This window comes from Manis javanica, chromosome 1 (assembly GCF_040802235.1).
Source record: "Manis javanica isolate MJ-LG chromosome 1, MJ_LKY, whole genome shotgun sequence".
NCBI lineage: Eukaryota > Metazoa > Chordata > Mammalia > Pholidota > Manidae > Manis > Manis javanica.
Window position 1 is genome coordinate 130,031,208 of NC_133156.1, and position 18,888 is coordinate 130,050,095.

Here is an 18,888-nt window from a genome sequence, read left to right on the forward strand (position 1 = left end):
ACAAATAGGGACTCTGTGGCATCCTACTACACTGATAGTGACTGCAATGGGGATTGGGGGGACTTGATAATAAGGGTGAATGGAATAACCACATTTTTTTTCTTGTTAAACCTTCATTAGAGTGTGTAACAATGATACTTAGTAAAAAAACAAACTGTACCATTCTGTTTATGTCAATATTCCTACCTCTATGCATCCTTTGCAATGACTGAAATGATCAGTTGAAATCTTAGGCTACTAGAAATGTTCAGTGCTAGCTAGTCCTCCCTGTATGTGTAGAGTATATGATTCTACTACAATTTTAGCAGAACTCTTATGCAGATACTGGGATCCTCTGTGGCTTTCTCCTCTTTGTACCCTGTCCAACAAATTAGTGTCACAATAGCAGCCTTGAAATCTGATCTCTGTTTTCTCTGCCCAGCCATAATAGCTAATTTCTGTACATTCTCCATTTTCTTCCAGTAAAATTCTTCCCAGGAAGAATGGTAAGGTAAGCTATAAATTTATAGCTTACCTTGGTGCTTCTCTCCTGTTGTTCAATTTCTAAAAAAGTTGTCTCATATATTTTGTCCAGGTTTTTACTTGTTTACTATGAGAAGGTAAGTCCAGCTAATTCATCTTATCCCAAACTGGAACTTTTTACCGTGTTAATATATTGCATATCAGTGGCCTGATATTTAGTTCCCATTTAATCTCATATACCATAAAACTGCATATTAATATATTAGTCATGAAGCCTGACCCAGAACTTTTCCTCTCTGTCAGCTGACTGAAGGAACTCTTCATTGGGCCATAGATACAGGCCAGGATAGAAAAGGCAGTACAGTGGGAGTGAGGCCCATGGCACTTGCGCCACTGCTTCCTGTAACTTGTGCTTTCAGGGCGTGTCCAGACCCAATCACATAGATACTTCCACTTGATGATAGAGTGCTGCTGTGCACACTTAACTTTATGGTTTGATGGTTAAGATGACACCCAGTTCATGATGAACATCTCAGGTTGCAGGGTAACTTGTGACTCATGCTTAAACATTTAGTTTCTAGACCCAGTAGCAGGCCAAGAGCTGTTTCTCAAAAAGAGACTAGTTATCCACTGAGAACTGCATGGGTTTGTTCTAGAATCCTAAGAACCTGCCCTGCAGTTCATGTACACATCTCCCATAGCAGCCCAGACCTGTTGCAGAGGCTTCTCAAATTCTGGGTCTCACTCAAAACTAGCAGCTTTTTAGGTGACACAGTACTTAGATAGGAATAACATGCAGATGAGGTAAAGGATGCCTCCAGAATTCAAAGAAACTGATTAGACATTGTGCTTCTTTGGTTGTAAGATGTGCCAGATGTAACAATTTATCCTTCACCGTATTATGGGTTTGTGGGCCCACTTTGAGATGGATCTCAGGTAAAAATCCATTGATCACCTGACTTCCATATGCTTCTAATCTGGTTGGCTGATCACACTGATGATTTGGGTCTCCTGCAATCACTGTCAGTTCAGAGCCAGTGTCCAGTAATACCAAAATGTCTGATGATTTCCCTTCTTCCTAGTGTGTTACCCTATTAAAAGATCTAGGTCCACTTGGGGAAGTCTGGGAGAGAGATTCATAGTATAAATTTTGGCATATGTACTAGGGTCCTTCCTCAAGGGGATCTGGTATCCCTTCATTCAAAGGGCTCTGGGTCTATAAACTGGCTCAAGTTTGGGAATTGATTGAGGGGTCATCACTCTGTTTTTGTGATTCAATTCAGTCTTTTGTTCTCTTGACGTTGAAATTTTCTGCTTTACATATCAGGTAAGAATTTAGTAGGCTTCCTATCTGTTTCACTAATAGAAATATCATGATCAGCTAACCAATGCCATAGGTATGTGTGAGTCAGACTCCTCTGATTCCTGCTTGACTCAACTGCCCATTTACTGTAATCCCACCATCATTCTTTTGGCTGTTGAGCACTGCCATTTGGCACCTGCCATTCTAGGGTCCAATTGCCCAAACTGAATTTCTGTGTCACAATTCAGTGACTGCAGTTCCCATTGTAGGGTCTGTCTTATAGAGAAGAGTAGCCAGAGGTCTTCAGGCTGCTAGGACTCCCTCCCAGTCTTGGTGAAAGGTATGTTCTCTGGGCTTTCTCAGCATGAGTGAGTAGGTTTTAAATGAGAAACCTACTCTAATATTCCAATCTCCCTAAGGATTATTGATTTCTTTCTCTGAAAAACCTAGACTAACACAGATTTTATTTACGTAAAATAAATTTATGTATATTTATGCTATATGTATTTATTGTGTAAGTAAATATATATATATATATATACACAAAATTGGCTTTCTCTGGAAATAATGTAAATATATAAATATATGCTATATTATATGTACAAGTATATTTGTATTATTACATACAAATATACATTTTATATATTATATTCTTATATATACATATATATAATAATAAATTGGCTCACATGATTTTGGAGCCTGGAAAGTCCTAAGATCTGCAGTGGGCTGGATGGAGACCCTGGAATGCTGACACAATGGCTCACATCTGAGTCTGAATGCTTAGGAATCTGGAGACCAGGAGACGAATGGGTGAGGGAGTGAATTCTTTCTTACCCAGAGGGTATTTTTTTTGGTGCTCAGGACTTTAAAGGGTTAGATGAGATCCACCCACACTGATAGAAGGCAAGCTACATTACTCAGTCTACAGATTCAATTGTTAACCTCATCTAGAAGCATCATCCTAAACATACCCGGAGTACCATTCCACCAAATATCTGGGCACTTTGTGGCCCACTTAAGTTGATACATTAACCACCACATATGTATTTTAAATTTTAACCTCTTTTTCATTCATATTTAATTTTTTCAAACTTATAAAACAAAATATCTGTACCAGGGCACAACTAAAAAACCATACTGTCAGAAAGTACAAAGTAACAGTGTTTGAAAAATTTAGCTAGGATTCAATGTGCTTTCAGTATATTAATTCAAGTTTAGAAGAGGAAAATAAGTTATTTCCACCAAGGGAGGACTATTTGGTTTAAGAAATCTGAAGAAAATAATTATACTTTGGTACTCATATTTCTTATGTCATTTTATGTGGGCTTCTCTCTATGAGAGAGAAACAATATTCATAAGATTTCTACTTTATTTTGTTTAATCGATCCTATGAAAAATGTTGAATTTGGGATTCACATAGAAAATTTTATTTACATTTGGTTATTGTATTACAGGTTTTACTACGGATTTCTATCAATTCTAAATGTATGATTCAAAATTCAACATTTTAAGATACCTTTGGTTTTTGTTAGGTTGCATTAGAAAATAACTAACAGGAGTTTTCATTCTTAAAATGAAATTATGAATTAAAGACACTGCTTTAAAATGTGTGGCTGATTAGTGTAAAATAGTTATTTTAAAATGATATTTTAAATTAATAGAGTAAAGAGTATATAAAAAATATCATGGCCAGAATTAGAACATGGAGGAATAGGGTAATCTAAATTACAATGATGTTAATATATGAATGAAAAAAATATCATTTTGCTGCAAATATTTTATTTTGTAACTAAAATCCAGTATTTTCAGGAAGCATATGTATTCTGAAAATCTTGTAATTCCATAAATATTTTAATTTCTCTTTGAACAACATCCTCAGTCCAAACAGCATCATTTAATAGTGAATTTTCCTTTAAATTTTAAAAATTGAATATAAACAATTCAGAGAAACATGTAGTGATTATGATTACTATCATGTTTGGCTAAATAATTTTCCAGACTCTGAAATACTCTGAATGAAGAAAAAATATTTGAAAAGTGAATTGTTTCTATAGGTATTTGAGTCTAAGTAAGATGCAGAATCATATCTTACTTAGTGGAGAGGTACAGATTCAGTTCCTTGCACATTTTAATACCACATTAAGTGTTAAATGAATATTGGCTAAATGAAAAAAGATATAACATTATTATAATTTTATTATAATTATGTTAAAAATATGGACAAATAATGGGGAAGAATATAGGCTATTAAAACTGATTTTTATTTATGTGTATGTAAAATTTACACAGAAAGGTTATAACACTATGAACTTGTTCCTGCTTACTTGGTTACTTAGGAATTCCCATAAGATAATCATCGGATAGGGGTCCCTGACATAGTACATGGTCTGTGCTCCACAGTACTTACTGTTCCATGATTTTTAGAAAATGGCAGTGTCACCCATGGATTTCCACTATTTCAGTCTGAAAATAATTAACAATATTGACAAACAACCAATCTTTCATGTTTCTCAGAGTGCATAAATATGAGAACAGTAGAGTATAGGCTGTGGGAGACATTTTATAATTTATTTCATATATTGTTCCTGTCTAGTTTTATTTTTCCTTTATTTGATTGAGAAATTAACACAAATTACTCATCAAAATATATAAAACATATAACTCAAAAATATAGGAGAACAATTTAAAACTAACTGCTCTCAATATTATGAATCTTCTGGGTATTTTTATCAAAAAATAAAGATATAACAAGTTGAAATTATACCATATATACTGTTTTTAACATGAATACCTTATTTAAATGATTTATATCCAACAGTACATATGTAAACCATCATTTTAATGTATACAAACAATATCATTATATATTAATTAGCTTAAACGAATTAATAAGGTGAACATTTTAGTTGTTTCCACAATTTTTGCCAAATTAAAAAGAACTTCTATAAGTATCAATTCTCTATCTACCTATCTTTTTCATTTTTTTCTAATTATTTTCTTTTATTAAAGCATCTTCTTTGCTTTTTCTCTTTGTATAATAAAAGTACTAGCAATACAAGAACATATGTAAAAAGTTATTTGAAAATGTAGTCATTAAAAGAATTTTGTTGACATATAAAGATTATGCAAATATTTTGAAGAAATAGGTATTGACATCCTAATGATTTAAAATAAAAATATCAGTCCTTTTCTTTTGGATTTTACAGTTTAGTGGGCATGGTAAACAATTTCACCAAATGTGATAAGTATTATGATAGGAGTTGATATGTGTTTCATAATTATAGATCAGGAATATCTTGTCTTATCCATAAAATAAGGAACAGTATTCTTAAGAAGAAAATTTTAAAACGAGACACGATATTTTTTGGAGAAAATGCAGAGGAAAGGAAGGGTATTAAAGGGTGAGTGAAACATATGCAAACATCAGAATGAAAGCTGGAACAGGCCTTCTAAGAAATGAAGAAAAAAAAAACAAGGCATAATTAAAAAATTGGTATGCACAGAATGCATACAGAAGTGGGTAAAAGTGGCAAAGATGTATCTGAAAATCAGGATAACATTATAGCCGGTGTATAAATAAGGGTATAGAGTACAAACAAGCAAGTAGAATAACAATAAGAGTAAAGATTCTTTTTTTAATTAATATTTTCCCCTTTCAAAGAGGCTTAAACACACACACACACACACACACACACACACACACGCACACACAAATTGCTCTGTATAACAGAAATTTGTGTGACACTAAGACTGGTTTGTAAGACTTTAGCTTATGTAAGACTAAGACTCGAGTTTCAGAATGTTAGGTTTGCAAAAATGTATGATTTTTTCCAATCCAAATTACTGTGAATTCATGATCCATTTGTCTATTTTAAGTACTAAAATGTACAGCCTTCCAAATTAAGAAGAATTTTTCTTTTATGATATATATGTTTCAGAAGAGGGAAGATAATAAGTGAAAAACTCCCAATATTTTCATTAAATTATTTATACGGCCAGTGGAAAAGCCCTGTGTGCTTTATATCACTTTGGATTTCAAAAAAAGTCTATAAAATATGTCTACTTCTAAAAAAAGGAGAACATCCTGGTTAAAAGAGTACTCTCCCAAAGTCATAGAAAGAATAATGTATAGATTAAAATTCTCTCTGTTGACAGACCCTGTGCATCTACAAGCAATACTATACTGAAGGGAAGTAAAATCAGTTTAAAACTGCAGTGTACATCCTAAACTTAATGTCATAATGAGTTCAGGAATTCCTCTTCTCAGTTCCTAGAGTTACTGATTTTTATGTAATCCAGAGTAGATTAATATTTTACATTCAAGATCTAGGTTAATGGCTTTCTTTTCTTGGTAATGTACTAGAGGTTTATATGTTGATAGCTTCCCATTCAAAAACATCTTAGAAACAATGTGTTTTGAAAAAGATTTATTCATTTCCATTTTATTTTCAATTTAGTCCCTTATAATGTATAAATATAACTGTTTAAAAATTTTGAAAATGATAAAATAGAAACGTTTAGTGTCCCTGCAGTGAAAATTAAGAAAACTAGTGCATTCAATGTTCTAGTGTGTTTTGTGGAGACGAACTGATATGTGCCAAGATTATTTTTTCTGTAATACCAATGCATATATTTATAGAACTTTTCTTTTCTACCTCTCTGAAGCTTCACACTGACCAAGATAAAGGAGATGGAAATTTAAAATACATATTAACAGGAGATGGGGCTGGCAGTCTGTTCGTTATAGATGAAAATACAGGAGATATTCATGCTGCAAAGAAATTAGACAGAGAAGAAAAATCCCTGTACATTCTTCGTGCCAAGGCTATAGACAGAAAAACCGGGCGGCAGGTGGAACCTGAATCTGAATTTATCATTAAAATCCATGATATCAATGACAATGAACCAAAATTCACAAAAGACTTATACACTGCCAGTGTTCCTGAAATGTCTGGAATCGGTAGGTATATTCTAATCCATGTAAACTTTTTTATTTGTTTGTTTTGCTAAGGTAATTATTATGGACATACAGTCATGATATGTGACATTTTTTAGAATAAGAAATATAGCTTAAAACTACTATTGAATCTCAGCTGTCTCACTTCTAATTATTTTCCATTGTGTGTATATATATAGTATATATATACTATATAGTGTGTATATAGTTTCCTGCTATGTTATAAGTGATATGTAAAATGATTACTGAGAACAGTTAATCTATAACATTTCTACCAACATCTTCATCTCTACTCAACTGCCACTGAAATGGCAGCCAAGTTGAATGTATTTTTGCCTGAAATAAAAGGAATATCAAATAGTGTCAGCAGTTTTAGATGGCTTTGCTTGCATTAGTTTGCATAATAACATCTAATGCTTGCATTTGACAAATTTCTTTTGATCGTCTCATTTGATCATTGAAACAGCTTCATGTGGTAAGCATGGGAAATAAAACTTTAAATCCCCATTCTGTTAATTAGAACTCAGGATTCAGAAAGATTAAGCAACTGAATTAAGATCAAATAGTCTGGTAGCATAACAACAATATTCCAAGTCTTTTTATGTTATTTCAGTTACATTCCACTACAGAATAGTAGTTGTTCAAACTGAAAATAATTGTTTCATTTTTTAAGGCTGCCCACAATTTTAAATACCATTTGTTATTATGCAATGTTTTTATCTCTATGTATTCCTCTACTTATACAAAAGGTTTGCATTTGTTGAGATAATAGAAGTTGACTATTAAATCATAAATTTCTTAAAAAATTTTGAAAACCCTATGATACAAACTGACAAAAATACCCAAAATATGACTTATTTTCAAAATTTGGTACTACTTAGTTGAATATTATTTCAAAAAGAGTTCCAATTATACATTTTAACATTATTATAATTAATACGTTTCTGCCTAAAATAATTTCTTTATCAGGAAAAACAAGCTTATAGCCACCTTTACTTAAAGAGCGATATAAAATGTTTAACAACTATGTGTGTCATCTAGCAAGAAGATGCAAGAGTTTGTAAAGAAGCTGCAATTTCCTCTCACCTCAGTGAATGAAAATGAAATCTAATCTGTCCGAAAAAGTGCAGTTCTATTGCCTTTTCAGGTGTTCATTCCAATAATACGAAAGGGCCTTAATAAATTAAATAGGAGTCCTATGAAATTATAAAGCCAGGATGAAATATGAGCAGTTGCATTTTATTTCATATTTAAAAATATGTGTTAGCTTAGCACAGTTTCATGAAAAGTAGTGGATTGGTCCATATGCATTGACCAGGAGGATAATGTAGAGATACATTATGATCTCTTTATGGGTTTATATTTGAAATGAAAATATCTAAACTTGTACTCTTCATTTCAAATTCCTGTTGATGAGCATTCTAAAGTAGTTTGGTTTTCCAGGTAATATCCTTTATGCTTTATAAAACATCATTGTCTTTCTTGTGCGTGTTATTTTTGCCAGTTAATTTAACAATTAACAGTACAAAAACTTTCATTTATCTTTCTCCAGAAAAGATTTGATATGCTGATGGAAGTAAATAGTCTAATGAAGATGACAGATATTTAGATATGGTACATGTTTATACTAATTTATTTAAATTTGAGTCACTTAAAATTTTTTAAAGCATTACCTCATCTTTAAAAATAATATTTATCAGAGATTATTAATATTTAATCTCAAATAACCTGCATTTTCTCCCATATAATTGTGTTATTTAGTGGAATATTATCTCTCACTGTATATTTCTATCACCTATCTATCTAAGTCAAATACATTCTTTATCATCTGAAATGCTAATATAATTTAGATTCGCATTTTTGAAGTATATGACTTAAACAGGACTAGGCACATCTCTATTTTATTTTCTTAAAAATCCTTCACTTGTTCAATACCTATAATAAAATATGGAATATATAAATTTATACATGGAAGAAGCCCTTTCTGACAGGCAATCTGTATTTCACTTATATAAGCTTAAACTGTGGACCGTACAATTTCCAATTATTACAAGACTTAAAAATAAGAATTTAGGCCATTGCCATGTTCATTCCCTTCATATCTCTGATTCAAACAAAACTGAGAAAAACATAGCAGGCAGCTCTGTGTGGCTCTGGTTTCAGCTTTTGGAACAAATAAAGATTTGAGAACTACAGGTCAATCCTCGTCCAATTCATGGAAGATGGTTATTGTGCTATATTAATAATATTGATGCCACTGCATTAACCGCTTCCTCCTTGGTTCACCCTTAGACTTTGTATGTATGCTTATTTTTAAATGTATGCTTATTTTTAAATAAAAAGGTACGTATATACATATACACTATCTATATGCAGAGGATACTGTATTTGGTTTAATCAACTTTTAATAAATAAGTAAAAATGAATCCAAAAGAGTTAAACCAAAAACACACAGTGACAGCTTATTACTGTACTGGTTTTTAAAGAAAAAATAACAAGGCTAATGAATGCAGGTAAAGCTGGATAATTTTAATGCCTTCCTAGTTTTCTCTACTGTGAAGCCTTTATGCTTACTATGCATAAGTACTTGCACAGAAGTTTAGAAAGCTGATTTTATTAGATTCTCAGAAACTCCTCAAAAACATCATTTTCTTACTTTATTCTTTTAGTTCAAATGGCCCTCTAAATAAAATTAAATTCAAATAAGAGTAAGGATTGGGGGGACTGCATTTTATATTAAGCTCTTAGATCCATATATTGAAAGTATTATGTTTAAATAAAATATACGTGAATTTTATATCCTGAAATTGTTATTTTGTCATAATTCTCCTACCTGATTTAAAGGATAATAAAGATTAACTCACAATTTTGCAGATATAATTTTCTCTGCTTTTACCTATACAAATAACCATTTACAGTGGAAATTTAAAGAGCAATACTTAGGAAGTTTGTCAGGCTATGTGTAACCCATATATTGATAATTAAAGACCCTACATGATCAGTTAATAAAGAATGCCTCTATAGAAGTAATGCACAATTATTTCATTCTAATATTAATTTCATCATGAGTAATTTTCATTTCCATGAAGGAGATGAAAAACATTAATTTTGGGGGTAAATGAAATCTAACAGAATAATATGAAATTTCATCATTATTATTCTACCCTTCTTTCCAATGATTTCCTCCAGGGGTCTGCTCTGTACTGTTCTCTTCCACCTGTTTGTCTTGTCTTCTTTTGCTCTATCACAAATTCCTCTCCTTGCTTTTTCCCTCTCCCCTTGTTTTTTCTATCAAAAGCATACACTATTTTGCATTTCAGTTCTCAGAATCACATGTTCTTCCCCCTTTTAGCCAAAAACAAATTACTCCAGTGAACTCCTGAAATGTGAAATGCTAATTAGCATCTTCTGATCAGAGCAAACAATCTGGATGGTACATGAAGAATATTTAGTCAAGAAAAATGGGATACACTTCGATTTAAATATTTGTAGCAGATCTCTACTTTTTATATTTTCCTTTTTTTGTGTATAGTCACTGTACTTTGATTAAAGATTATCTGTTAACTTTCTATATTTGTATGTATTCATATTTATCTAGGCAAATTCCTGTGTAAACCTGTGGGTTTGGGATGCATACTTCCTCATGAACTGGGTCCCCTAAATGGTCTCTCAAAAATTTACCAGTTCCCCCTCTAATGCCATTCCTCCAACAAGGAATCCCTCTGTAGTATTTCACAGATCACACAAATAACTCATCAAGCAATCCTTCATGTCCTCATCCAGGACCTTTCTTAGAGGTTCACCGCTTATGGATTCAATGATGAAGCCATTGGATAAATTATTTAAAATGGTGCTTTTTCCTTCAGACTGGCTTGGTTGAAACTCGTGCCTTTCACCAGGCATTGCCCTACTTTTGGAGAGTGTATATCACACTGGCCAAAACATGCAGATAACAAATACCATAAATTTGTTGTTCAGGCTTCACTACATTTTATTTAATGTTTTTATCTTTGTTTAATATAGAAGTAAAATATTTTTCTTTGAAAAAAAGAAAAGAATAAATATCTCAGAAAATTTAGAGGCATATAAAAATCAAAATGATGTATTTATTTTCTTTTAATTTGCTTTCATGAACAAATAGAAAATCAGTCCAAACATATGAATCACTTTCTGCCTAATTTTATTACCAAACAGTATTCACTATATAGTAAGGCATTATATTTAGGGGAAAAAAATCTATCCATTCCCTATAGTCCAACACACTAAATAGTTCTCTTTTTTCCCATCTTGCCATTATAAATAGTGTCAGTGATATGCGATCAGTGTTTATCAGTGTCTGAGAGCACTCCTAATTATTACCATGATTCTAGAGATGGAATAGTATTTTTTATACGCATTTGCAACATTTTAGCCACATCACAGGATTAATTTCTATTCTTTAGATTAACTTCCTGTCTTTTTTTAGGTTAAGTATTTTTGGATAAGTTCAAAGATCTCATACCCATAGGAAAATGAAAACAATGAAAACCAAAAGTGTCAAAAAGGTATCAAGGAGTATTTCAACCTGTGCTCACTATGAAAGAGAAAAAAATGAAACTGGTAGCAAAAGACATGTCATAAAATTGATGAATTAACTATTTGCATTGAGCCATTAGTTATGCTTAATAATTCATATTTCAAGTAATCCTCCAGTATGAAAATAATTCTTTTTGTAACATATGCTCACATAGGGCTACATAAAAAGAAATTAAATATAAATCAAAAACCACTTTATGTGAATTTGTCAACATTATTGTAGCAGAAAAATAACCATCATTTCTGCTTTGGCCTAGTGAGAACATAAGTGAGTACTTTTTAAATGATAAGAGAGTACATGTGGGATTGACTGAGTGACTAGTAGGGTCCCTCTCATGGGTAATACCAATTCTGCTGCAGCTGAGAAACAGAGGCCTCAACACGAAGGGCTCAAGTTCTCATCTCATGCTAATTAATTTTGATAAAACATAAAAAGAATGTTGCTAAATCCATGTGGTGGTATTCAAATACACTGATGAGAAATGAGTCATTAGTTTAAAATTTCAAAATTTACATAAGAGTCAGGTATTTGATAAATTATTTGTAGTTTAGTGGAAAATGTAATATAAACTCATTTTGCCCAAGGGAAAGATGATAGACTTCAGTTAATAGTAGTTTCACATTATAGAGAGGAATGTTAAATTACAGTATTACATGTGACAAAAAAATATACATTTACTTAACTTTTGGGGAGAATACTGATTTACATATGTGCAGCAAATATTAACGTCACATATGAATAAATATAATCATGTATGACTATGTTAACTACATTTGAAAGGTTGGTGCACTTAATGATCATATATATCTTGAACACACAAAAGTTTTGCATGTCAATTTTATGTCATTTTTCTTTGTTTGCTTTTTCATAAAAACAGTTAACTTACCAGAGTAAGAAGCAGCAGGAATGTTTTCATTGTTAGGTTTATTTTTGAAAAAATCATTTCCAGTTAGCAATATAAGTATGCATGTGAAATTTTGTCCCTCACAATATTTTCAGTGAATTAAACATGCACTACATTTGCCTCATTATATTCATCTTCGTAATAAAATTGTTTTTGAGTTTTCTTAGATTCCTCAAACAGTAAAATTAAGGGATATTTAATTGTTAAAAGAATGAAAGAGAAAAGTTTTTTTTTTGAGGGGGCCACATCATTAAAAAAAATTTCTTCAAACATACCAACAATAATTTTTCAGAAAGATAGTTTCCAGTTTAGAAGAACTTAAGTGTCTGTGTTTGGATGGGCATTCATGTAGGTACATCTGTTATACAAGTAACTGCGACAGATGCAGATGACTCCAACTACGGAAACAGTGCCAAAGTGGTCTACAGCATATTGCAAGGACAGCCATATTTCTCAGTGGACCCCGAATCAGGTAACAACTTCTAATACTTCTCCTTCTCATTATGCATGTTCTCTTTCTCATGATGTAATACATCTGGATGTGCAGTTAATTTATAGACTTTTCCATATTTTCAAAGCTATCCATACACTATTGTGTTTCCATTTATTTCCTACAGTTATTCCATGGAAGCAAAAGTAAATTTTTTGTTATTTAAATAAATTATTTAAACTGTTACCTCTTTAGACTATTTATTGAGTTTAAATTTATGACATTAAGTACATTTTAGAGATTCAGCACTTTATGTGTGATAGGAAATACTTAAAACCTAAAAAATGTGATAATCATCAAAATTAAGCAAGCCTATTTGTCTGAAGCTTTTGGATTGAAGTTAATTTTTTTAATCAAAAGGATAATTAAATCGATTTAGTAAAACTCATTTCTTGAACAATAGCCCATAGAAGAATTCTTTCTGTTCTGTCAACTATGTTAAATTGGTTATGGATTGAAAGACTTATTTAGGTACACTGACATTTTATCTGTTTGTTATGATTAACCTCTGTAAAACGAATCTTGCATAGCTTCATTTTAAAACTCAGTGATTACATCGTAAAATATTTGTCTACTCTTTCCAAAAGGCATAATAAAAACTGCATTACCAGACATGAGCAGAGAAAATAGGGAGCAGTACCAAGTGGTTATCCAAGCCAAAGACATGGGCGGCCAGATGGGAGGCCTTTCTGGAACCACCACAGTGAACATCACTCTGACAGATGTCAACAACAATCCTCCTCGCTTCCCCCAGAGTAAGGAAGGTTTCAGTAATCTCATGTCAGAAGCTGCCTCCGACACACTACAAACAGAGACTATTATTTGTACCAGTGGTTTCATTACTCGTGTATGCAAAAGGCAAATCCACAATCCCTACCCCCCCAACAAAATATCAGTACTTCCCACAAATTGAAAGTGACTGTTATCATTTTCATCATTAAATATGTAGTGAAAGGAAACATGGAAATGACGTATTTGGGGCAAATTTAATTATCCTCTTTTAAAATTCAAAGAATTATAGTTTTCCAGACTACCTTTCTCAACATTCGCTATGATCATATCACTCTTTTTATCTCCTTCCTAGTTAGGAGTGTAGACTCAAGTCAAACTGTCTGGCTTCAAATCCTATGTCCAATCCATATGGCTTGCCTTAGTTCTTTTGTCTACAGATAATAATTATAATCGCTTATTTAATTGATTCTAAAACACTGACTTGTTGATGTTTTATTGTCTCTGAAATCAGATACTGTATTAAAATCACTGCGAGTTGGTTTAATTGGCAGACTTTTTCATTTCTTAGTGATGCAGAGTTATGGTATCCCTTGATTGTGATACCATCAGATAAATTTCACTGATATCTGTTACCTACTTGTGAAGATTAAATCAGTCAACATACTTTCAGTTGTCACCATTTTAGGTATATATGTTGAACCATGGATGCTTTGCATACCATGAGGTACTACAAAAATACATTCGGATTCTCGGCTGAAAATGTTTCCATTTTGCAGTGAAGAAAACTTTAAAAGGCCATATCTTGGAATGTTCAATTAAAGCGGTACCAATTAAAATTTATAACATTGATTCCAATTCAGTAAAGCATTATTCCAGACTAATCAAATTTAAAATATTTGATGATTGAGCTTTTGATAGTGGACATATACATATGATAAATGCTAAAAAATAAAGTTTGCTGAGAACATGTTTCAGAAGCCTGATTAGTATAAATCTAAACTTTTCAGTCATTTTCCTTAAATATAAACTGAAAGGGTACAACTTGATGAATTATCAAATGGCCTGCCACTCTATAATTGCCACTTTATAATTCTGTTACATATTATAATCTTAGCAAAAGGTTTGGTACTATAATAGTAATGCTAAAAATATTTGAGAACCAGACCCTGGGCTGAGCATATTAAGCACTTAATTTTATGCAATCCTCATAAAAACAACTATGTGCTAATTACTATCGTGTTCTCCTTATTTTAGACATGTAGAAATCAGAGTTTAGAGAACTTAACTAACTTGGATGGTGATAAATTCAAATCGAGGCAGCTGGATTTAGAAGTCCTTCTTCTTTATTACCAAGCATATAGCAAAGAGAATAGACTTGGAATTCAGAGACTTAGTTTTGCATTCTGCTTTTGCCAATTTTACAGGGTGATTTCCTTGAGTCTTATCCTTGAGGATAATATACGAAACTTGGTCCTATGAGGTCTAATATTAGAATTAAATAAACATGGAAGACCTCAGTCTTAATGTAGAGCTCAGCACATATTAATGTTTAAAGATACAACTATCTTCATTAACATTTTTTTGTGTGATTTTTTTCCTATTGTCTCTTGAATAGTCACAAACTAAAAGGTTTTCAGAGACAGCAAAATGCAATATAATGATTGGCTGGAACTGCAGGAAACACATTCACAAACAAGAACAAGAAATTGCTACCTATGGATTTATTTTTCTGTCCCTGACTTAGAATATAACAATATGTTCTTTAAATAACTTAAAGGCCTGCCATCTGTTTTGTAAATAACCTTGGGACATTCACTTAACCTTTCTGAAACTCATATTTCTCATTTACAAAATGAGAGTATTCTGCTTTTATAAATTATTTTCCAACTTAATAAATCGATAATTTTTGACAGCTTACAATTCGATATGATGAAAAACTCTCCCAATTTAAAATTAATCTCTTTAAGTAAAAAAGGCAGAGGAAATGAAAGATTCTTGTTATCTGAAGATGAAATGTCAAAACAGCTCTGATTTAATTCTCAGGTACATATCAATTTAATTCTCCTGAGTCTGTACCTCTTGGAACCCATCTTGGAAGGATAAAAGCCAGTGACCCAGATTTGGGGGAAAACGCTGAGATGGAATACAGCATTGCCAAAGGAGATGGGGCAGACATGTTCGAGGTCATCACCGACAAGGACACGCAGGAAGGGATTATAGCTGTCAAACAGGTTCCTTTTTGCTGTCGTCATTTTTTCACTAAGTAGCTTCTAGTTTATTTCGCTTTTCAGTTAAAGGAAGAAAAACCTAGGATTTAGTTTCCTCATCCTTTACCTGCTCTCTGTCCTTCACATGAGTCAGAATAGTTGTGATTTTATTTCAAATAAGTTAAGCATCTTTATCATTAACACTTAAAAAGTGATATAAAATGTCTACTCATAGTAGATCTAATTTGTTCTCATAGTAGACAAAAATTCTAACTAGAATTTGATAACCTCCTAAATATTGGTTTTGTATTTCTCTGTGGCAGAAAAAAAATAGTCATACAGCTATCATTTTACTTCATACACTTTTTAAAATATTTTAATTGTTCAGTGTGATGGTCTATCCAATAGATGAAATGTGAGGGCGCTTTGTGTTTTATGTTGAATTTCTTGATTTGTAATTCAGTGTAAGGGAACACTGTGGAAATTTACATTGAGTAGTCCAGCTAAATATTGATTACCTGACAGTCTCTGCTTTCATTCACTTCTTGCTTTCCACATGTTCAGATTAATGAAATGTTTTTTTTCTTTTTAGAAATGTAGGATCTAAGAAAGAAACGTATATGAATAGTTTGCCAAATTTCTATTCTATATTTCCTTTAATTTTAATGTTGCAGAACTTTAATAGTAATAATAAGAAACCTATATATCTATTAGATAATGCTTCTTTTACCAGTGACCACCAAAATGTGAAATGCATTACCAAGTGGAAATCGATCAACGTGTGTACAATTATATTCAGTTACCCCCTATAGATAAGTAGTAAGGCAAACAGTTTTTTATTTATTTGCTCTACCTATGAAGCAATATTTGGGAAAATCATTTAACCCGAATTACTGCTACTATGAAGAGAGCTTGTTATCAAACTTTGAAATTGCCTTCCATTGCTATTTCTGCTATATGGTATTAAATTTTCTTATTTTATGTAATTTCAGAATTTAGATTTTGAAAACAAAATGCTGTACACTTTAAGAGTAGATGCAAGTAACACTCACCCAGATCCACGATTCCTACACCTGGGACCTTTCAAAGACACAGCAGTGGTCAAAATATCTGTGGAAGATGTCGATGAGCCTCCTGTGTTCAGTAAAAAGTCTTACTTAATAGAAGTAGATGAAGATGTCAAGGAGGGCAGCATCATTGGACATGTCACAGCATACGACCCAGATGCCATGAACAATTTAGTAAAGTGAGTATTTTGAGAAAATTGAAGTTTGCTGAAATATAATAATCTTCTCACTATATATATGATGTGTGAAAGAAAAATACATTGTGCAATGTAGGATCAACTACACCACACACATCCATAGCTCAGTCTCCTAGCTTGACTGTCTTCTCAGGGCTCTGGATTTTTATTTTATTTGGATCTTCATACTTTACAAGATAGACTCTACTATTACACATTTCGGCAGATGGTAAGATTAAGGCACCGAAGATTTAAATAACTTGCTATAGACTCTTTGGTGAAGCTGGGTTTGAGAATCAGATCATCTGACTCCAAAGCCTGTGATTTTAGTCTTTACCTATTGCTTTGATTCTTGTCTCATTGTCCCTCTTGGATAAATAGTAGTTCAAATAACTGACCTAAATAAATAAGTTCTAAGAAAATATTTGTTATTCTAGAAATTGTATGAAAGAGATGCCTTGAAAATGTTGAAATATCTTCTTTTGTAACAGTCACTAGGCTTACTGTATTATCAATATTTTAAAGAAACAATATGTCAATTATATTCTAATAATGACAGAGAATTAGTAAAGAGAGTAATGATACTTGAGAATTGTAGAAGTATTAACAATTAGTATAGTATTATGTGGGGTAATGTAATAATTTCCCAAAGTTTGAATACTGTATTTGCCATTCAAAGTTTTCAAATTATGCCAAAACTAAATGATTCTTATACATGGTACTTAAAGAGAATGTAAATATAGTTGTAATATAAATCGATGAATAGGACGGGTGGATGAAGATGGGTAGATATGTCAGTGAAGACAGAACTGGCTGAGGGGACAGATAAATAATACATTATTTGTTTTGTGTTGCTAGTAAAATGCCTAAATACTGTTTTAAATTTAATATCTTAATTAAGGAAAATAAATGGCTAAATAATTATTGGAATGACCAGATTTGTTTTTTTCTTTTTTATTTAAGTATCATTGATATACATTCTTATATTGGTTTCAAGTACACAACATGGTGATTCAACAGTTGCCCACATTATTAAATCCTCACCCTCTACTCATGCAGTTACTAACTGTCTACATGGGAAGCTGTTACAGAATCACTGGTGACCAAATTTTTTATAATTCATGTTATGCCAGCACATGTAGAAAATTAATAAATACAATAGTAAATTCATACTTATTGAGTTTCATTTGAGATGTAATGACTATTCACATGTTGATTTACAAAGCAATCATTACTGCACTAAATATGTCCTAATGGATATTTAATTTGTTGCTAATATATTATTAACATAAACAGTCCATACAATTTTAATCTATAGCTAATTCTCTTAGTTTATATTAGCTTGAAATATTTGGTTTGTTTGAGGTTAATTAGAATAGAATTCACTAAACTTCCTCTCATAAATAAATACTTAGCTTCAAATTATGTATAAATTATTTTTAAAATATGAGTTACAATATTAGGAATACCTAGATTATTTCACTCTGACAATTTTTATCAGCATATACATAAAAATCTATTAATTTAAAATCCCTATATTATATTAAACAAAACTCATAAAATGAAATGAATAAGTAATCCAGTTTTCTGTTGGTCTCTCTATATATACTACCATGTTTATATATAAAAAAGTGTATTTGTATTTGATTAAAATTATATTTAGCTGATTAATTTTGGCATCGCTTATATGTGCATTCTTTAAGTGGCAAAAAAAAATTTAAGATATTTTCATGTTCTTTGCAATATTGAAATGGAAATAAACCACCATATTAAAAAAAGATAAAGGATTGCTTACACCAATATATATAAATGCTCAATGAGTATCAGCCCGTGATAGTTTTTGCCACATTACAAACAATAGTAGTCAGTGTTGTCTGTGCCTTCATTTCTCTCTAGTATTTGCAGCATCAAATGCTTATGCTAAAAATCTCTCATTCATATTTTTTAAAAGTCATTGATTGTTACTTTTGTCAATTAACATTCCTCACTGTTGTAGGCAAGAGGGAGTACA

The 18,888-nt window shown here is 31.7% G+C and overlaps 1 protein-coding gene across 2 annotated transcripts in view; it reads left to right on the forward strand.

The window, feature by feature from the left end:
• CDH9 (cadherin 9) overlaps positions 1-18,888 on the forward strand; it is a 139,646-nt gene that overhangs the window by 88,300 nt on the left and 32,458 nt on the right. For both annotated transcript variants that reach the window (XM_037001658.2, XM_037001649.2), the window contains 5 exons: positions 6,434-6,728; positions 12,558-12,677; positions 13,283-13,450; positions 15,471-15,658; positions 16,627-16,880. In XM_037001658.2, the coding sequence (XP_036857553.1) occupies positions 6,434-6,728; positions 12,558-12,677; positions 13,283-13,450; positions 15,471-15,658; positions 16,627-16,880 (1,025 nt within the window). The remainder of the gene's footprint in view (positions 1-6,433; positions 6,729-12,557; positions 12,678-13,282; positions 13,451-15,470; positions 15,659-16,626; positions 16,881-18,888) is intronic.